General features: G+C 46.7%; 1 protein-coding gene across 4 annotated transcripts in view; it reads right to left on the bottom strand.

Moving 5' to 3' along the window:
• KLHL8 (kelch like family member 8) overlaps positions 1–22,332 on the bottom strand; it is a 306,138-nt gene that overhangs the window by 8,090 nt on the left and 275,716 nt on the right. For all 4 annotated transcript variants that reach the window (XM_085636536.1, XM_085636539.1, XM_085636538.1 and 1 more), the window contains one exon: positions 4,691–4,892. In XM_085636536.1, the coding sequence (XP_085492662.1) occupies positions 4,691–4,892 (202 nt within the window). The remainder of the gene's footprint in view (positions 1–4,690; positions 4,893–22,332) is intronic.

The raw sequence follows: 22,332 nt of genomic DNA, 5'->3' as shown, positions 1-22,332 counted from the left end.
GATAAGGGAGGGTAGGGTCCTCACATCTTTCAAGGAGTCCATTAACGGCTAAATATTAGGTTTCCTAGGTGCATTCATAGCGATGTATACCCCCAAACGGCAGAAGACCTGTGTGGCTCTTTTAAGTTTAAATGCAAAAACAACAATTGATGGACAGAATGCAGAACAATGTCATACATTCACCCCAGTACAGAGATCTGGGCCTAAATCCATCGTTTTTTTGCTCACCATGCCATTCCAGTTTGAACCCAGCCATATGCAAATCAGTCTTGACCCTGTGCCCCATGGGAACAGTCCAGCCCGAACTGCCAAGCCAGGTCCTCCCTGGACTGGAAACAAGCATCCTAGGACCGGTTTCGGGCTTTCAGCCCTCGTCAGCCAGGATAGCTTGATTCCAGTGGCATGGAGAGCAAGGGACTCACGTCTGAGCATACCCTTCCCACTCGGGGTGACAAATGCAAAAACAACAATTGATGGACAGAATGCAGAACAATGTCATACATTCACCCCAGTACAGAGATCTGGGCCTAAATCCATCGTTTTTTTGCTCACCATGCCATTCCAGTTTGAACCCAGCCATATGCAAATCAGTCTTGACCCTGTGCCCCATGGGAACAGTCCAGCCCGAACTGCCAAGCCAGGTCCTCCCTGGACTGGAAACAAGCATCCTAGGACCAGTTTCGGGCTTTCAGCCCTCGTCAGCCAGGATAGCTTGATTCCAGTGGCATGGAGAGCAAGGGACTCACGTCTGAGCATACCCTTCCCACTCGGGGTGACAAATGCAAAAACAACAATTGAAGGACAGAAAGGCGTAGTGGGCAAAAGAACGATGGATTTAACCCAGATCTCTTGACTGGGGTAGAATGTCTGCATTGTCAGCATTCCGTCCATCATTTGTTTGTTGTAACGCTTTTCGCCCTAAGTGGGATGGGTATTCCCAGACGTGGGACCCGTGCTCACTACGCCACTGGAGTCAAGCTATCCTGGCTGATGACGGCTGATAGCCAGAAACCGGTCCTAGGATGCTTGATTCCGGTCCAGGGAAGACATGGCTTGGCAGTTCGGGCTGGACTGTTCCCATGAGGCACAGGGTCAAGACTGATTTGCATATGGCCATGTCTAAACTGGGGTGGCGTAGTGGGCAAAAGAACGATGGATTTAACCCAGATCTCTTGACTGGGGTAGAATGTCTGCATTGTCAGCATTCCGTCCATCATTTGTTTGTTGTAACGCTTTTCGCCCTAAGTGGGATGGGTATTCCCAGACGTGGGACCCGTGCTCACTACGCCACTGGAGTCAAGCTATCCTGGCTGATGATGGCTGATAGCCAGAAACCGGTCCTAGGATGCTTGATTCCGGTCCAGGGAAGACATGGCTTGGCAGTTCGGGCTGGACTGTTCCCATGAGGCACAGGGTCAAGACTGATTTGCATATGGCCATGTCTAAACTGGGGTGGCGTAGTGGGCAAAAGAACGATGGATTTAGCCCAGATCTCTTGACTGGGGTAGAATGTCTGCATTGTCAGCATTCCGTCCATCATTTGTTTGTTGTAACGTCTTTTAAGTTTAGTCACCAATGTAAGGTTCTGGGGATCGCGAACATATTAAGACTTGGCCAGGTTAATACACAGACTGGTTGTTTCCCCAAAGATTTTGAACATATGGAGCGCCCAAGGACCTAAATGACCGGGATATGTTTAAAAAAACATAGAGATGTAATCGACTTTAAGACCTATTTTACCCGAAAGCCTGGGTCCGCATTGAAACCCCTGTATCTGTGCATCAGTACGGAACCACTGAGCTAACGGCTCCATAATGATAGAAAAGAGGAGCGTGAACAGTGGGCAACCCTGCTGCATGCCCCTCTGAATGACAAATGGTTTCGACGTCGCAGAGCCCACCTTGACACAGGCTAAAAGGTTCGTGTATAGCTTTCGTACATGCAATGAAGCGGGGACCAAAATTGGGGCAGCTGAGAAGGATGAATAAATACGACAACCCACAGAGTCAAAGACCTTTTCCATGTCTGCTAGGAGATCTGCTGCCAGCCACCCCAGGCGACTAGAGAGAGCAGGGCATTATAGAGCCCAATGTTGTGTCTAGTGGCGCGCCCGGGCATAAAACCCACCTGGTCCGGGTGGACCAAGGAGGAGATCACTGTAACCATGATTTTTACCTCCATCTTCGTATGTAGGAGGGAGATGGGGCAGTACGAGGAACAAATAGCTTTTGGATTACTGTAATGGTGACCATACGAAAGTCAGTGGGCAACTGCATATTTTTCATTGCTTCTTATAGCACTGCCTCCAAGTGCGCATCAGCTTGTGCATATACAATAAAAAAAATCCACAGGGAAGCCAATGAGGCCAGGTGTCTCCATGGGTTTCAGCTGGCAAATTTGAAGGTGTCTAGATCTGCTGGTCAGATTGAGGTCTGTGAAATGTTAAAAGTAAAGAGTCTGGTCAATGGCATCCTCTGAATAAAAAACTGCAATGACCCTCTAATTCTAAGAAGAGATATAAACAATATCTTTATGATCTTTCAGGGGAAGTGAGCTGCTCCAAAATATGTTGGATACAGGTGAAGTCCTCATGCACGAAAGGAGTGAACTGTAGCATGGCCAAGAAACACAAGCCTTGGATCTCACTAAAACGTTGTTGCAAGTGGTGGTTAGTTAAACATGAGCATATTCTATTCTTTTAATTGTGCTTAGCTTTGAATGCTTAGGAAGAACCACATGATCTTGATGGCCGAGATGCTAACATCAAAACCAGCCAAAACCGTGGCCTTGTCAGAACCAATTTCAAGGGTGGCAACTTAGAACAGGTTCATCTAATGGCAAGTCAAGGATCTTTTCCAGGCATTACTACTGAGTCAAACATTACTACAATTGTGCTAAATCTTCCAGGCTAGCAATTACATGCAACAATTTATCATATTTGTCAGAGAAAGATCTGGGAGTCACAGGGCAGCTGGGCTACTGTGCCCCAACTGTTGTGGATGAGGTTGTTTGCAACCTGTGTTCTGTGGGCTATCCAATTATAGCTCTGCAACTCAGCCTAGTACTAGCCTTTCCATACTGGACTCTCAGGGTAACAAGGGCAAGAAGTCAAATACTTTTTGGGGAGGTAGTGCAGGGTGCAAGAGCCTCGTCACCCACAAACAATATTGTGCAGCCTAGCAATAATCTGTGAATTAAACGAAAGTGCTTTAATCATATACTAATACACAGCAGAACTATGCAATTGAAATCCTGTGTCCAATCTTCTCTGATGCTTCCCTTCCCACAGTAACAGGTTACCCAACTTCTGTAATCCCTAGCATACAACACGAGACAAGGCATTGACAAGGCATAGGTGCAGTTTACTCAAATCACCCCTAAAGCGTAGATGCACCAAACAGTTAAGTTCTCTCTCATCCCGTTACAATTTCTTGGCAAAAATGATACGTTTGTTCTGCAGATCTCAATCAGCAACTCTGTTTATGTTTACTCACCGTTCTTAAGCCAAGAACTTGGAGCTGGAATTAAGAAGGGTGGTTTGGATCGCATTTTAAAAACATTTTAAAAACATTTTACAGACAGTGTATGTGGATCCACTGACTAAGGTTTCAGATCCAGTTTGCGGTGGTTGTTTGCAATGTATTTTCCAAACTATTTCCCAGAAACAGCCTTTGTCTGAGGTGACTGCTCTCATAGCAGATAGCAATGATGCTAGCAGTAAGCGGGGGATCCAAAGCAAGGGCACCTGGCTGCCATCAGGCTTCCTAAAGAAGGAAACCGGGGCAGGCAAAAGGGCAGGTCCTGCCTACAGATATTCCTTACCGTGAACAATAGAAATTGCAGTATCATTGCTCTATTAACCCCTTCGCTGCGGCGGGAATTCCGCCGCAGCGCTGAGGGGTGCGGGGGGCAGCGCGGTGGCGCTGTGCTCATGACGGAGCCACTCCGTCATGAGCCACGGTTGAGCTGTGCTCATGACGGAGTGGTTCTACAAATCTGTCTAACCAAGACATGCCTCTAAAAAAAGAGACTGAATCACCTTTCTTTTTAGTGTTCTATCACCTTGAAAGAAGTATCTTGATTTTGTAAACTACATTGAGATGAAGGATGGAGCCAAAAAGGGTATGGGCAAGTGTAGAACATTAATTTCCAGCAAAACATCATTCTATTAACAAGTAGCCTTCCGTCTAAACTTCTAGTCATTCCTTTCAGGTTGGTCCTACAGCTCCCAAATATTGAGCAAAAGAAAACCTACTATGTTCTGAGTTTTAGTTAAAAATCTGACCTATTAAAACTGGTTTCAATAATACTATCAAGAAAGCTAAGTCCTACTACCCTATGTAATATGTTGCAAGTGCTAATGGATTGGCAAAATACAGGCCAAAACATACATCTCCATGCAGTGCGCTGAAAGAGCAGCTTTACTATAAGCACGTTCAGTTTTCTAATACAGAATGTCCAGAAATAAGATTTTCTGCATATTAAACATTGAGCTTCAACTGCAACAATATGCTTGGTCAATTCAGTGTCCAATAACCAGGAGACTGAAAATGGAGGACTGTCATGAAGAAAGTCTTCACTATTAAACGCCTTGGACCAGTGTATTAAAACTAATTGCAGCACGTATTAATCCTAGAAGATATATAGTGTATTAGATATTCGCATTTGAAAATTTCAAACATACATTTACCTGTTCATGACTGGATCATACGCTTCAACTGTATTCAGATATGCATTCCCATTATGGCCACCAACTGCAAAGATCTTCCCCATAAGAGTTGATATGCCAACTCCTCCCCGAGGAGTCGTAAGGCCAGCTACATACTCCCACTTGTTACAACGTGGGTCAAAGCGCTCAACGGAGCTCAGAGGTGAATTGTCATCAAAGCCACCTGTGGACAGACAGATCACTTAAAAGTGTATCATACAAAAACTTTTGAGTAACATCAGACAGCCGTTTGAAAAATAAAACATTGTAGCAAAGCAGCGGAATCTTTATTCATATAAACATGTACATTTACAATCCTGTAGCTTTCGGGTGCTGCCTTCAGATGAGATGTCAACACAGAGTCCATGCTGAAGACACAGGCTTAAGTCCCATCTCAGTATGGCAAATTTGGCTGGGCACCTCAACTACAACAGTAAAGCCTCATAAGCTCGAATGTCTACTCTGTTCTCCAATGGTATAACTAGAGGCAGAAAATGCCACTCCGACAATAACTACCCCACTCTTGCCTACATGGCAATACCATATCACTGGGAAGACACTTTGGGAATAACTGGACTGAAAGGAAAACAAAATGCCACAAAGCATTGAAGGCTCTGGTATTCCATCTCATTTAACCCTCGAAAAATTCTTAATGAGTAGGGAGTGGTTGGGCAGTTGCATAGGTGTAAACCATCTGGCCGCCTACACACTCCACATGCGAGTATGTAAGTGTAGCAGGGGGCGTCATCAAAGCTGTGTCGTGCCTCTACCGAGCCATTCAACGAGATTCCACGCAGCCACTGGAGGGGCTACGGGCCAAGTGGGAGGAGGACCTTGGTAATCCCATAGAGGATAAGGACTGGGAAAATACACTTCTGAGGGCTACTAGGGTTTCCTGCAATGCACAATTCCAGTTAATTAGCTTTTACACTTTGCATGGAGCATACATCACACCGGTCAGAATCAATCGATATTTCCACCGAAATGATGTGAGCTGCCCACGTTGTCAGGAGGCGGAAGCCAGCTACATCCACATGATGTGGAGTTGTCCACAGCTTGAAGGGTACTGGCAAGAAGTGATTAGGGAAACGGCGCGCGTCACAGGGAAAGATACCATGCACCCCAAACCAGGTGCTGCTTAACCTGTTCCCCCACTCCGCCAAGACCAAAGTCACTGCATGGTTCCAGGACCTAGCATATATATTAGCAAAGCGCAAATTAACGAGCAAGTGGAAGGCCCCAGCGGGGCCTAGTGTACTACACTGGAAGCGGGAATTGGAGAAATGGGCGGGCTGCGAAAATAGAATACTGCTCCGGAACGCACATCGCGGCATAGGCAGACTGGAGAGAGCGCAGGCTTGGGGAGCCCTAGTAGATGACCTGAAAAATGCAGACCAGGAGTCCACTCCCAGCACCCCACGGGCCAGGTCCGACCAGATAGCCCTAACAGCCAGGAACAGGAGAGGGAGAAATTTGCATAACAAAACTAACAGCCGCATAGCGCCTACAGCCCTGACGGTTTGGGTGAGACATGCCTCAGTAGGGAAATAAGGAGAGTGACCCAGACCACACGTAAGGGGGGAGCCAAAGGGACTGGTTAGTCGACAGCAACGAGGGGTGGAGGATGGGGGAAAGTTGGGGAAGTAACGTTCGACCACTTCCCTGGAATGGGTGCGTCTTACAAATGGAACAGCATAGTTAGGTGAAACATGTCATGAAATAGGACGCAAGGAGAGAACACCAGCTGACTAGACAGTGAATGCAAAACTGGAATACTAACCAAGAACGTATGAGAACAAGAAAAGTCATGAGAATGTAATGTTGCTACCAAAATGCAAATAAAATGTGTAAACAATTTGAGTTCCCAAAAAATTATAAATAAAGCAAAGGATGAGATTAAAAGGGAAAACAATGAGAACGGAATATTAATGGGTTCAGGTTTTTATGGTACCTTAACAGTGATTGCAATAATTTCAGTCTGTGTCCTCTGTCCTTTCACATCTGGATTGAAAGTATTACCTACAAGGTAGTAGTCACTTAAATGTTTTAATGTAGTGTAAGGATTCGTCCATGTCCTGACACCCTGTCCCTACCCAACTATCCCCAAACAATTACTACATGTTAAGACTGACATGTAAAGTTAACTCATGTCCATTACAGAAGACAAGGCAGAGGAAGTGACATGAAAATCGCCAAGTTGCAAAATCGCCATGAAAAGTCATTTATTTCTTCATTCGCTTGTCTGTCTCCAAAGCCTTTTAACTGGTTGGTAATGTGGTTTCAGACGACGGCTAGGTTTTGAAACCGCATATGCCAAACCAAGCCACCAGTAAACAGGCTAGGTAGAGTTGATCTGACAAAAGCAACATAGTTCAGAAAGATCCATTAAAAGTAAAGCTTACGAAATGCATGAGACTAGGCCAAATTGCTGCCCTTCAAATGTTTGCAATGGGTAGATGTCTTGAAGGATAAAGTTAACTTTATGGTGACTCTGGTACTCTTAAATAGATTATCTGCCATCATCAAGCTTGCAGGTAATCTATTACTACAGCCCAGATTAGGAGTGCAACAGTAGGTGGGGTGGTTTTTATGCGCCCAGAAGTACTGTTTATAATTTGTAAATCTGAGCATAGGCCCTGCAATTCCACGTTTTTTCTGGATCCCACAGTATTGGATTTATCATGTGTAATATCACATCCAGAGTTCGCACTCTTTTTATTAGTAAACCCTTGCTTAGGTGAAAAACAGCATGGAAGCGGGCATGATGTATTAAAATAGGTCATACCCTACTATCATCAGCATTGCCAGTGGTCTGGAAAAGTTGTCTCTTTGATTTGAAGTCTTCTACTTGATCATACTGCCGAAGACAACACTTTGGCTGAGAATTCCTGTTTCGCAGGATTCACAGAAGCCAGTCTGAATTTTTCAAGCCAATAGTGGCCTCCACCCATCACTGCTATCTGGTGTTTCAATCATCAAAACCTTCATTCTAGCAATTGACCATATAAGGAAGGTAACGTTTAGTAAGCACGAACTGCAGGTTCTGTCAAGGAATGCAAAAAACGTTTCTAATATATGACGTGCATGTTTGTTAGCACCTATCTGAACGCAGTCAAGATTCCCTGGTACTTGGGGCACAGAAGTTGTATATTCCATCATCAGCCCTACAAGCCCTAAGGGCATTGACAACAGAGTGAAGGCTCATTGCATGGAAGATGATAGTGACAGATGTTAAATGTGAATTACCTATTGCTAATAACCATTGTAAATGCCACATGCACAAGTTAACCATAGGAGAGAGCAAGCGTGGCCCATATATTTGCAGATACGCCCCATCAGTGTTGCTTCAACATGTGCGTCTTTGCCAAATTCATATGTGCCACTCATGCAGGGCATCACGTTAGCCATTTGCTACATACACATAGGAAAGGAAGGTGCCCAACAGACACACATAGTCAAGATTACAATTAACAAATGTTGCCTCAATATCATCCAGTAGTGACAAGAAGCAATATGTTGAGAAATAAGATAGTTACTTTTCACTTGCTGTCTGCACCTATAGGCCTTTGCCAAGATATAGGACTTATGTACCCATATTCTTTCTGCAGCTGGCACCAGTGAGCAGCTCTCAAGTAGCCATGCATCACCATCAAAGGAATGAGGGAGGAACAGGGCACATCTCTCCCCTGTGACCGCCACCACTTCTCATACTGCCTTTACCATTTCTATCACTATCAGGGCCTGCAGCATCACACACTCAACCTTTGTGGCTCCAACAGCACAACAAAATCACTTCCAGAGAATCAACAACAACCACACCAAGACATGCCGCACCTGGATCCATCACTGTGTGACCTTTGCTCGCCAATATATCTGTTACAAGTGTCTCTTCCACCAAGTGCTGATACTAGTGTCACTGCTGCCTCTGGGCCACTGTCAACCAACACTGGACCTAGCAGCATGGCTGCGGCACCTGAACCACGATGCAGACCACTCCGACAGAAGGGAATCGAAGCAGTTAGGAAGAGCAGGAAACACAATAACATGAACATGATGGGCATATAGTTGAGTCTGGTGCAGTCGTGACCACAGATAGAGAAGTTGCAGCAACTTGCACCATGTCCAGCATAGGCCACCTCCACATTCAGCATGACACCACCCCTACTTCAGATGAGCTAAATTATAGTTCCCACAGAGGCAGGACATGAAGCACTCCAACAACACTACGCCTGATCCACAGCCACAACTGAGGAAACTGGGGTGCGCCCAACTTCCCTGGCAGACAATAGCATCACAGACCTCCCAACATGTTCCCGCCTCCACTGAGACTTTGCAGGTCGCAAAGGCCATCTGTTAAATGTCAACTATAAAAAAATCAGTCTATGATTAAATTGACATGATATAAATGTATATATTAATTTGGCTGTTAGGTCAGCTGGTGTTTGCTTTAGTGATTATTGCTTTTATTGGAGTTAGTCGTGAGTGAGTGGAGGTAGGCAGTAGCTGGTAGTTATCAGGCATAGTTGGGGAACCTGGCGGGAGGCACAACTGGTTATCTGGAGGTTTGGTAGGATAGTACTTAGGATTGTAGTGATAACTCTTTTGTCATCATTAGCTGGGAGCAGGTGGAGGTCATGCCTCGACTATTTTGAGCACTGATAGATGTGCAATTCTTCATTTTTCATTGATCTTTAGCAGTGTTTTTTCTTGCAAAGTTGTGTCAGGTATAGCTAGATTACAGGGCTAGGCCTGGGTTTCCCACTCTTCTCTTGACCCACAATCAAGGCCTAAGTGCCGGGCCAGAAATTATTCATCAGCTGCTTCATAAGAGCTCTGCATAGCAGTATTGTGTTCACATGCCTGTTTGTAGCTTCTCCCTCCTCCCTCGGATTTATGTACACACTTGCAAGTTCCCGTCTTGAAAATGTAGCCAAGGTCGAAATATGTTTTGACCAATGGCTCAGGGGGTAGGCTGGAAGGCTTTGTTAATGGGAAAAAACCTATGGGCCAAGAGTAACACACAGAGGCAACTGAAAAATCATGAGACGTCCTGACTTTCCTATTGTTGACCCTAGAGTTAGATTCCACAGCAATTAAAGAGGAGAAAAGGAGAATGCAATCTTCCTGTTTAAATGAAACCCAAAGTGAAAAACATTGGAAGAATGCCTGTGGGGCAGCTGCCCGGCACCTGTCCTTGATAGGTACCTGAAGAATGCCACGGATGCTCTTAGTCCTGGTGCTGGGTGATTGGACAAGGAATGGCAGTCCAGACCCATGGGGATGGTAGCAATATATTATTAACATATGATCAATCTGAATCTTAGCCAGTACTGCGGCCTACCTAGGTCACAAGAAGTTGGTTAGTAGACCATAGGTCTCTAGTTCAATCGAGCTAGTGAGACTAGTTGTTCAATGTGGGTCAGTTATGGGGGCATGCAGATGTGTGAGAATTGCGGAGGCATCAAAGGCATGCAGCTTGCTTAATTACATGGCCGGTGTCATGACCACCAAAAAAAGTCTTCTACAAGATGGACTTTATCCTGCATGAGACCAACAGCCTAAATATTTGATGCATAAGTCTGGCTAAGAACCAGACTGAGGACTAAACAGGATGTGGAATATCTGACCAGAGGAAAAAGGTGCATCAGGCCCCTCTGGTATCTTCTGATGATGACCTAGTTGGCTATAGAGGAGTACTCCCAGGCCAGATCTATGTTTCTAACCTCTAATAGCCACTCATAAGTCATACAAGTGTCAATATTCACATTAGAATCTTCTAGTAGACTAAAAAAGACATACAATCCACAGTGGAAATTAATAGATTCATATAGCGGCAGAATCTCAGTCATTTGCTCCTGTACTCTACTCTAGTGGAGGATTTCCACCAGGAAGATTTGGTTCTTCGCAGCACAGATGAACTCCTGTGAAGCAACGCGCTCATGTAGTGTGACCGCATGAGGGGTGTTACAAACTCTCTTTATCCCTGGGCACAAGGTCTCCCTGCTGGGGGAAGCAGAAGTCGTTTAAAGGGTGCTGTACCACACTATCGAAATTTAAATATCAATTTGCACTTAGATCGACTTCAAAATGTTGACTAATAACATACCATGAAGGCATGAAGGTAAGTAGATATACTTAAGGGCATCACGTTTACTTTGCATACTTACCTTGTGTTAGACCTGTCAGCCCTAGGGTGGTCTTTCCCTGTGCTTTTGCCCTTGCCTCATTTTTTGCACCCTCTTTTTCGTTGGCCTTAGGTCTCCGAGCGCCTTTCCATTGCTAATCAGTGTTAAGGTGCAGGTGCTCTCTTCCCCCAATATGGCTGCCACAGGCCCCTGCTACTGTGGAGTGGCCTTTTTAGTAGCACCCTAGTTGCCAGGAGCTGGCTGGGACCCTACAACATTGTTGCGACACCAGCCCGCCTGTTCGCCCATAGCTAGAGTGGGGAAGCTCCTGGAACCTGCTGGAACCTTCTAGAAGAAGGGTGGGGTTTACTTTTGCCGCCTTAGAGAGTGGTCACCTGACCTAGGGATACTTAAGGAAAGGAGGGAACATTTTTAGTTAGTTGGGGCGACGCAGACCTGGGGGAACCTACGCAGGAGTTTTATGCGGTAGGGCCTAGTCAGGGACCTATGCCACTGAAAGGGACAGGGCTTAGGTGCTGCCTTTTAAGTTGAGTGAGGGATCCTGAACTAGCCCACTGATCTGGCCCAGCGGGAGGGAAACCCAGGGACAACCTACCAAGCCGGACTAAGAACTATCTAGTGACCAACTCAATCTACCCCCCTCCCCCCCCCCCCAAGGAACAAACCTACTAGGGGCGCCAGAACCAACAAGTGCCAAGAGGACCTTCAAACTTACCACAGAACTGCTGGGGGATCGACCAGGTACCTGCGCTGTGCCACTCCTGCGCTCCCTGACTTAACCTGGGCCCCCTCCCTAGCTTGTTCTGCCACGGGCGTGTGGCCTGCCACCTCCCAGCCTACCTGCCCCGAGCCGTCACTGTGAGAGTAAGGGGGCGCTGGGCGCTGAACAAATCGCTTCCCCACCAGCTACAGGCCAGCCCTTAATTTCTTCCACCCAGTCGGGGATACCAAAAAGAATTGCTCACCGCTGCGGCCCTGGGCCGTGTAGCCTGTCGCCTGCCACCCTCGAGGCCCGCGGGGAAGACCGGGGCCCCGCTGCTGCCGTCGCAGCCTCAGCAACGCGGCCCTCCGTGAGGAGAGGGCCGCCGGAATTCGAGGTAGGCCTCGCCGGGCCTTGAAGCCGCGCACTGGGGACACGTGACGGGAGCGGACTGCCAAACGCCGCCCCTGCCGTCTGAGGAGTGGTTGAGGAGGCCGCGCCCCCGCAGGCCGCTCTGGGATTGGCAGCTGCGGGCACGCCTCCCCTGCAGATGGTCCAGCTGGTTCTCGATCCCCGGAGACTCCGCCGTGAGGTCTCCGCTGGCCCCGGACGGCGCCGGAAAGAGTGTCGACTAGCGGGAGGCTCGGGAGGAGGAGGGAGCCCCTCCCGACTGGGGAACCGGCGCAAGGGCCTAGCGGAGGCCGAAGATACAGGTAATCCCCGGGGAGGAGGGCGAGAGGCCCACGAGGCCCGGAGCACACCCCTCCCCAGGGAAAATCTATTGTGGAGCCGCTGGGCACCCACCGCCACGGAGCGGGAATAAACTGGGCCACGGCCCCCTTAACTATGTACCTGACTTGAAGGACCTGGTGGGGATCCAAGGATATTACCAAGAGCGACTTCACCCCTACCTGGCGGGAAGTCATATTCCGGCTTGACTGTTGAAGAGTGGTCTCAAAGACCCCGCTTAATGCCCACAGGAAAAGCTACGGTTAATACTTCGTTTGATTGCCAGGTTTAGAGCTTTGATGTCTGGCCCAGTGATATGCAATGTACAGCGCTAGAATGAATTGCAGTGTCTAATGCTCAAAGGAATTGCCCAGTTTAGCGCTATTGATTTGCTATGTGCAGCGCTATGTTTAAATGCCATGTTTTGAAGCGCGATTGATTTGCTATGTGCAGTGCTATGCTTAAATGCCATGTTTTGAAGCGCTATTGATTTGCTATGTGCAGCGCTATGCTTAAATGCCATGTTTTGAAGCGCTATTGATTTGTTATGTGCAGGGCTATGCTTAAATGCCATGTTTGAAAAAGCTAATGATTTGCTATGTGCAGCGCTTTGCGTAAATGCTGTGTTTGACGCTCCCCAGGTGCCGCGCTTTGATTCCATGCCAGGTTTTGATGCGTTAATGAACTGCCCAACCTATTCCTAATGAAATGCTTTTGATCCTAATGTTGATCTAGATAAAACTGATTGGTTTTATTCAACCTACTCGTGTGGTGTCAATTATTGTGTGCGTTTCCTGCTTCAGTGGATGTGTGTGCTGTATGGTCACTTTACGTAAGCCTTTGGGTGCCTACCTGCTCGCATCACGCTACCCCCACAGGGCCTGGTGACCCCGGGTCCTACACCTTGACAATATGTTGGTACCTTATATTGTGGAGGCCAAATATTTGCAGATATTTTTGACCTCGATATTGTGACAATACGTTTCCTGTAGGTCATAACTACAGCCAGATGAACTTAACAGAAAGGGGGGGTGGGGGGGGGGGGGGGAGGGGTCGCCGGACCGTGGACCAAGATGGCCACGTAGTCTCGGAGGTCCGCCGAACTCCTTGGAGACAACGACCATCCCAGAACTTGCAAGCAGTCCTGCGGTGTGGCGTGGCTGTAAATGTGCCCTACGCATTGTTTTACTGACTAGTGACCTGGGGCCGCTCCGCCCACACAGTGCATGCTGGGGCCTATATCGTGGCCGAGCCCCGGCCTCTATTGCGGCCGGCGTGCCGTGGGGGGCGGATGATGCCTTACTCATCAAATAGGCTCGAGCCTCAAGGGCCGACTCGGAGGATTGCGGGGCCCCCTCTGGTGCCGCAGTGCCACACTTGCTGCTCTGGACCCCCTCCAGAGGCGTGTAACCGGCGCGGGTTCCCTGAATGGCAGTGGGTAAGCCTACACACATATTTCAAATCGGAGGCGCTCTGACCGCCGTGCTGAAGTCCTGCTGCCCCCTGCGCAGCGCGTGACCAACGGCCAGCGTTTTTGGGCCCCTTCTCTGCAAATGAGCACCTACTACCTGGATGCCTTAAACTACGCCGGTTGGGGGCCCCACTCCTAGGTCATGGGCAAGGGGAACCCGAAGCAGCGAAAACTCACCTTTGAGAAGACAGGTGGGGGTGCGGACTCAACGCATACTAGGATGGCTGTGGGTGGCGACCAGACTGCCACCCCACCTCAGGGGGTTGTGCAGGGAAATTAGGCGCTCATGGCAGAACTAAAAGCGAGCTTCCGTGCATTGGATATGCGTTTGACACCGTCGACAAGCGCCTTGACATATTGGGGGCTCGTCTGGATGAGCATGATTAAAGACTGGACACAGTGGACGGCAGGGTCTCTGACCTGGAGGATGGTGCGGCCCAAGCAATGAAACGTCTGGAGCGGATGGAGGGCCTACTGAAGAACGTGGCCATGAAGAATGAGGACCTTGAAGCCTGCAGTAGGCGCAAAAATGTCCGCATCATGGACGTGCCAGAGTCCACGAACACGGGTCGGCTGGATGGGTTCGTCCAGGGCTTTCTGGCAGACTTGTTCGGTCGGGAGTCCTTCACCGCTACCTTAGTTGTCCAAAGGGCACATAGAAAGCTTGGTCCGCGCCCCAATTCTGGTTACCCGCCTCGACCCATCCTTGCACAAGTCTTGAACTTTAGAGATCGAGATACAGCACTGCGATTGGCTCTGGAGCGTGGATCACTGGACTGGCAGGGCTCTTCCATTTCTTTGTATCCGGATTTCACGGTGGTGGTGCAAGAGGCCCGTCGGAAATTTGTAACGGTTAAGGTTGCGTTGTGTAAATCTGGCCTTAGGTATAGAATGCTTTATCCAGCGCGTCTGAAGGTGGATGTCGATGGCAGATCCAAGATCTTTGACACTCCAGCTGAGGCCCAGGAATTTCTTCGACTCCACTCCAATGCTGGCTCGCTGAGAATGTCGCCTAAGCCAGAACGATCGCCACACATGCCGAACTCTGGTTCCAGCATGGAATTGTTTTCTGCGAGCTGAGAGACCTTTTTCTGGCGAGACATTGATAAGCATCACTGTGTATTTTGCTCTCTGTTCTTTCTTCTAGGTTTTTATATGCTCACAATGGTTTATGATTGTGGGCTCTGGCCCTAATATATTCTGTTTGCAATACACGTTTCTAAGGTCCCCGGGGACAAGGCGAGGCGTTGCCTCTCCCCCTGTGCGGGTGCACATTTCTTGTGATGTTTCCATTTGGTAAAATTGAAGTTTGCTTGATACCATTATGGGATTGTGGGTGTTCCCCTTATTTTCGATTGAGGGGATAAGTGATCGGGTGGGGGGGTATTCTTTAGAGCTATGGTATTACTTGTTCTTATTTGGATTGTTTTGTTCTGAGGTTCCACAAGCGCATGTTGACACATCTGTGCCCTTCATAATCATTACCACTCGTGACGATGGCGGGTAGGCTCTCCACTATCTCAGATGTCAATTTTGTTACATTGAATGTGCAGAGTCTGAACAACACTCGAAAAGGTAAACAAGGATTGAATTATTTGCAGTGCCATAAATCGGATCTGGTTTTTCTGCAGGAAACACACTTGTCCCCCTCATCTCCTACTTCATTCGCCTGTAATTGGGGTGCGCGCTGTTATTTTGCGAACTATAGCACGCATTCTAGGGGAACTGCCATACTCATACATAAACATTTACCTTTTCAATTGTATAACGTAACAGCGGATAGGGCGGGTCGATACACTTTGGTGGCTGGGAAGTTGATGGGATATAGTATTGCTTTGATGTGCATTTACGCACTGAATGTGGATGACCCTGATTTTTTTCATTCGCTGCATGCCTTATTGATCCTCTTGGGTGCTGATTATGTTTGCTTGGGGGGAGATTTTAACCTGCTTTTGCAGCCTGCCACGGACAGCACATTGCCTTTCCCTGCCACGAAACCCTGCGCCACCAGAGTACTTAGGGACATCTGTGACACACTTGGTCTCATCGACGTATGGCGCGCAACCCTGATGACTCCGCTTACACGCACTACTCGGCCCCCCATGATACTTGGACACGCCTGGATTTTTGGCTTGTCTCCTGCACCATGGTGCCTTGGTTTCGCACCATGACCCCCCTGCCTTGAACCTATTCTGATCACTCACCAGTTTGCATGCATGTCCAGATTCCCAGGCCAGAAGGTGTTGAGCGACAATGGCGGTTCCCGGGACAGGCCGTAAATGATGCGGTATTCTCGGTGGAAATCCGACTCCATAAAGACTTAATTTGACCTAAATGTCGGCTCTGTTGGCACATGGGCGACTGTTTGGGAGGAATTTAAGGCTTTTATAAGGGAGGAATGTATCACAAAGCACTCTGGGATTTTGCAGTCCTTGAGAGGCACACAGACTCGCTTAGAAGACCGGTTGAAAATATTAGACGTGGACCTGCTTGTACACTCAGACCCAACTAAGCTGGAAAATCGACTGTTGTTGCTGGCTTAATTTCGGGAGATTGCAGAGAGTGAAACAAATTTCCTGCGGAAATATGCCACTGCCAGGCGATATGGAGAGGGGGACAGGCCGGGTCGCTCAGTTGCTGCGGCCTTGTGTGGGGAAGACATACATTGCTTCTAGTCAGTCAGAGGAAGGGCGGCTCAACACGGACACGGTGGAAATCTGAAACAAGTTTTTTTCATTATTACTCATCTTTATACACTATGCGAGCGCAGCAGAATGAGGACGACTGCAGGGTCTATTTAGATGAGATTGCTATGGTCTGGCTCGCTGATTATATGCAAAAGTTTCTTGCTGAGCCATTTTCTAAAGATGAAATTATCAGCACCATAGATGCCTTAAACGGCACCACAGCGCCCAGCCTGGATGGCTTCACTGGCATTTTTAACATGCACTATAAAGATATACTAGCACCTTATATCCTCGAGGTTTACAACGAGGCCCTGGAGAACAAATTACTGCCGCCCACTTTGCGTGAAGCCGTAATTGTATTATTGCCCAAGTCGGGTAAAGATCCATTGCGTTTAAGTTCTTATAGGCCGCTATCGCTGCTAAACTTGGACTATAAGATCTTTGCCATAATGATAGCGTTGAGGCTCACGTTACTTTTAGATCGCATCATATCGCCAGTGCAGTCCGGTTTTTTATCCCGTAGGTCCACTGCTCTGAATTTACATACATTTTTTGCAGTAATACATAGGATTACACCTGAGCTCCCAGCTGAGGCAGTCCTACTGGACTCCGAAAAGGCATTTGATTAGCTGGAATGGCCTTTTATTTGGGCCGTAATGAGGAAACTAGGCATCCCCAAGGGCTTCATAGACCTCACAGCATTGCTGTATGCCTCTCCTACCGCCAGACTCCGCATGAATGGCACCTTATCCTCCCCATTTGCTCTTACATGTGGCACCAGGCAAGGTTGCCCGCTCTCTCCGCTACTTTTTTTTTATTCTGGCATTAGACCCCCTGGTTTGCCACTTTGAAGAGAAGCATCTCCACAGAGGTATCCAGTTTAATACAGGCCCCCTCCGCTTGTCACTCTATTCCGATGACATTGTTTTATATGTCCGCTACCCTCAGACTAATCTTGATCCACTGATCAGGGAGGTCCTTCGTTTTGGTGGGTTTTCGGGATTGGGTGTCAACTGGTATAAGTCTGTTCTGTACCCCTTGACAACGGGCACCGTCGAGTGGGAATGCAAATTCCAGTTGACAAGGTGTCACCACTCAGTCAGGTGCTTGAGTATACAATACACAGAGAAGCAGATGAAATGCTGCAAATGAATTACGATCCAGCTATACATAACCTTGAAACGCAGATTGAACGCTGGTTGAAGTTTCCACTCACGGTATCTGGCAGAATTGCACTTATGAAGATGATCGTTCTCCCCAAAATTTTATACATGTTCCACAATATCCCCATCCCACTTCCAGACAGCTTTTTTAAGATCCTCTGAATACATTTGATCCCGCTTGCCGGGTGGGGAGGGGGAGAGGGCAAAAGACCCAGGATACACTAGGATACTAGGACTCTGCCATATGGGAGGGGGGGGGGGGGGTGTCTAGGAGCCCCATTCTTTAGATTGTGCTATCTTGTTGCACAAGCCAGTTTTGCCCACTCCTGGTACCATCCAGACGCACGTATTCCATATGGGAAACCTGAATCTGACCTGGTATCACCGATTTCGTAATCTGCCCTTCTGCCCCAGGGATTTCCTTGTGACCCTAGGGATATCCAGACGTATCCACCACGAGCTGGGCGTGACGTAAACATGCACGGTCACGGGACATGACACTTTGTATTCCTCTGACATCCCTATAGCTCGCAATCCATGGTTTCCCATCACGAAAAAGAAATTGGTTCTACGGGTACTTAAGTCCCACTCCATGGTGAATTTTGGCGATCTGTTTCCGGATGGGCATGTGTTTGATAATGCGAGCAGAGATCGGGTGACAAAGCTGACCTTTATGGAACAGTTTATTTTTACCAGGATAAGCAGGGCTCTATGTGCTAAAATGTCAGAATACCCACTTCAGCCGCAGTCTTTCGGACCTTTATCTCTCGTCATTGCTAACCCGGACGGGATTCGATTGATATCTAAATTATACAAGGCCTGTGTGACTTTACTCCTGTGCCACGACGCGAATATTCAGGCTGCCTGGGAGGCAGACTTGGGGCATCCGATACTGGACGACCAATGGGCCTTCTGCTGTGCACAAACTAGGGGAATTTCTCTCAATAGTAGACATAACTTAATATACTTTAAATACTTATGGAGGGCATACATGACCCCGGCTAAACTTCACGCGATTGATCCTTCCAGACAGCACAGTTGTAGGAGGTGCAACAGCCCCTATGCCGATTTTCCCCACTTGACATGGACCTGCCCCAAAATAGTGGATTTCTGGTTGGTCGACTTCGAGACACTGTCGCGTACGACACAGCTTGAAATACTCCCTTCCCCAGAGGTCGCGCTCCTAGGGTACGTCCACAACATGCCTAAGAAAACACAGAAATGTATTGCTCTCGCTCTGCTACTGGCTAAACGCGAAATAGCGCTTCGATGGGGCAGCAAATTAGCTCCTACCAAGAGTGCATGGCTTGCTAGGCTCACATTTTGCAACACCAATTGTGAATTGTATGCCACATTACTTCCACCCAAGTCCCGTCCAAAAGATATCTGGAGCCAGCTCAAGACATATTTGCAGAGTCTGGACCTCAGTCCCCTCACCCAATCCCCTGCTGGCATAGTCCCGACTGGTGTGGGATGAATAGATTACACAGTGGTTACTATTATTTACGAGACACTATGTACATGGGAGGGTGGGAGTTTGCAGGTTGTGGGTCTAGGTGTCGAAGTGGCCATTCAACATGTGATGATCAGACACTGTGATATGGTGGTCTCGCTTTATTTTTGTATGCCATGTTTTATGTTCGCACCTTGTGGATGGAACTGTTTATATCGCTGTTAACATGAACAACTGTCATGATACCATTTGTTGTATATGATTGAATAATGATAAATAAAGTTTTTAAAAAACTAACAGAAAAAAGTGTAATGCACCTGGATAAACTTTAAAAAAAATTACTGTCTCCATTCTGTTATGTCCGAAAATCGTGAATGCTTTCTCTGAAAGTACAAATAACACGAAAAGTAGGAAAAGGTCATGCTATCACCACCAGCATGGCCATGTTAGAGAGTGTGGTTTGGATTCTGTCAGCCTAACAGTAACATTTGGCAGAATAGGAGGAAACAACCAGAACATGTTCTGACTGTTTGGACTGACACCAGAGCATGAATTGTCAGCAGTTTGGATTCTGTGCTCTAGCAAAGTGAATTGTTTGTGGAATTTGCAATTAGGCCACTGATTAAAGATTTCCACATAATCAGTGACAAAAATTACCTCCTTGTGATCTTCTGACAGATCTACTTTGGGCACCCATTTCACACATCTACTGCATTTATCCTACACCGAAGAGATGAAGCAGTACAATGTTATGTTATGCTAATTTGTTAAACGCATGGCTACCCGAAGGCTTCCCAGCATGAAGTGAGACATAACCTGTGCTTGGCGAATCAATACTGGGCAGAATACCTAGTGGGGATGTAGCCAAGTCTTAAGCATTTTCCTGAAGCGGCTCTCATTCGTTTAGTTTCTAAGGTCAGCAGGAATTGAATTCCAAAGTTTTGGGGTCAAGCCTGAAAAAGACCTGCCGCCCAATCTAGTTCTTTGAATTCGAGGCTCCTTTAACAATTGCGCCTTAGAAGATCTTAAGAGTTCTAGAAGGGGTATAAGGTAACACAACGTCCATGATCAAAGAGGGCCCCTCTGATTTATTGCTCTATGGGCCAGGCAGAGAGTCTTTAAGTTGATTCTTCTTTTTTTTTCTTTGTGGGTGCCAGTGCAATGTGGCTAATGCACTTTCTGCTGAAGAGTGCTTGGGCAAATTGAGCATCAGCTTAGCAGCCGCATTCTGGATCAGTTGCAATCTCTTGATGATGTATTAAGGGGCGCTCAAATACAAGGAGTTTCCGTAATCAAGACAAAACAAGATCAGAGCTTGCACTACTATTCTCCTAGAGACAGTGGGTAAGAGGCCAATAATTTTTCATAGCGTTCAGATCATCCCAAAACAGGAAGCTGCAAGTTTTTTTTTTTAACCTAGGCTGAAAAGTTTGGCGGAAAAGCAATTGGCAGCTTGGATTATCTTACATCTCGGCCAAGGTCCTGGACCTTGATCACTACCTTTTTCCAACCTCTACACTTGCTATGTTGTCTTAGGTATTCTGAAGACAGACAAGACCACTTTTGGCTGCAGCCTGTTAATGAGATTGGATATCTCTTTCTCACCAACAGTCTAGAATTGTTGGAGTGTGTGGGCTCCCATTCAACAGAGCAGTACATGTGACCACAAGAAGCCACACTTTTAGTATTATGAAGATGCAGGATGCCACAAAACTGTAAATTGACCAATTCTGTCTGTAATCAGATTGGGATGATCTTGAGAAACAGACATTTCTGATGACAGAAGACAAGTGCTCTTCCTTTTTCAACATTCATGACCATCACTACTAAGTACTGAACTCTATATATCAATAACTATGCGTCCACAAAAGGAAATCAAGATTCAAGAGCACTTCAGAGGTTGTGTGAAAAAGATAGAATATCTCATTCTTGTTCAGGTGAGGTGCAGCCTTCATGAATTTGGAAAATACGCAGGCAGCAGCTATCAAGCCCAACAGTAGGACTCTGTATTGCTACTGCTACACATGGACAACAAACCTGAAGTGTTTCTGGTTTTTTTACAAGTTGGAGGTGAGAACAAATATGCTCATCTCTTGCTCATATCTAATCTCCCTGGAAAATGCTATGATAAATATGTTAAAATGGCATCCTCAATTAGTCCTTCACCCATGTTTAAAGTTTTTACGTCTAGAATTGGTCTTTAATAAAACATAAGAGGAATAATTCTCCTTTCTTTGCATTTTGAGCATCTCTCTGGTCACTACTGAACCGGCCAGTCCTGGTAAGAAGGTCCACTGGACTTTGCAGAAATCTTGGCAGAATGGGTATTACTTTCATATTCTTTTTGTTTAAAAATTGGTATCCCAGATAGATTTGGTGAGGCCTTGCCATTCATGAGATGGATGATGTTTCTCACACCACCTAGGTACCTAAAGGAGGAGGGAAATGGGAGTCGTTCCTTTGTGGTACCTGTACAATTTTTTAGCTTCTCATGAGTAACTGCCTAGTCTACCTCTAAATCAGTGCTTCAAAAATGATACAGAGATTCTGCTGCTCAAAAGGGCAAAACCTGCTACTGGATGCATTTCTCACGCTGAACTGAGGTCATGTTAAAATTTCTGCCTTCTTCAATTGGACTGATCTTCGGGTCTAAACAAAATCCAAATAGAGCGGAACCAGCATTCAGGCCAACAGAAATGCACTAATTGTCTTATTTGTGCAAGTCTGATAGTTGTATTGAAATAAAAGGATGAAGGGGTTTGGTGATTTTATGTAGGCAGTCTAGTTGGTTCTGTCTTGCTTTTTTGTACTATAATAGAAGACCTTATACTTAAAAACGTATAAATCAAGAGGCCCCTGGTTAGAGGTGCAGAGAATTTTTCATCTGGGGAATTAATCCAAGATCCCTACTTTACATTGTATTCAGCTGCAACATATTTTTCCCATAATGTTTCCAGTAACATCTTTTATACTTGCTAAATGACCTGCCACTTTGGGGGTATATCGTGTTGATTAGTATAGATTTAGCAAGAAAAGATACTTTACTGCCTTTTGGGCATTTAAAAAAAAAATAAGTTTATGGTAGCACCACTTATTATAATATTGGCAAACTAACAAATGCAAACCCTGGTTTTTAGAGTTCTGTTGCTTGGTGAAAAGTTTCAAAATTTCATGAGATTTATCAAGATGTCTAAAGACGTTCATACAATGTGCTGAAGTGATGTGCCACAAGTTTACACACTCATACTTGGATACTGTTCAAGCGCACAAACACT

The sequence above is a fragment of the Triturus cristatus genome, chromosome 2_1 (assembly GCF_964204655.1).
Source record: "Triturus cristatus chromosome 2_1, aTriCri1.1, whole genome shotgun sequence".
Taxonomy (NCBI): Eukaryota; Metazoa; Chordata; class Amphibia; order Caudata; family Salamandridae; genus Triturus; species Triturus cristatus.
The sequence above is the reverse complement of the archived record's forward strand: the minus strand, read 5'-3'. Positions and strand labels throughout refer to the sequence as shown.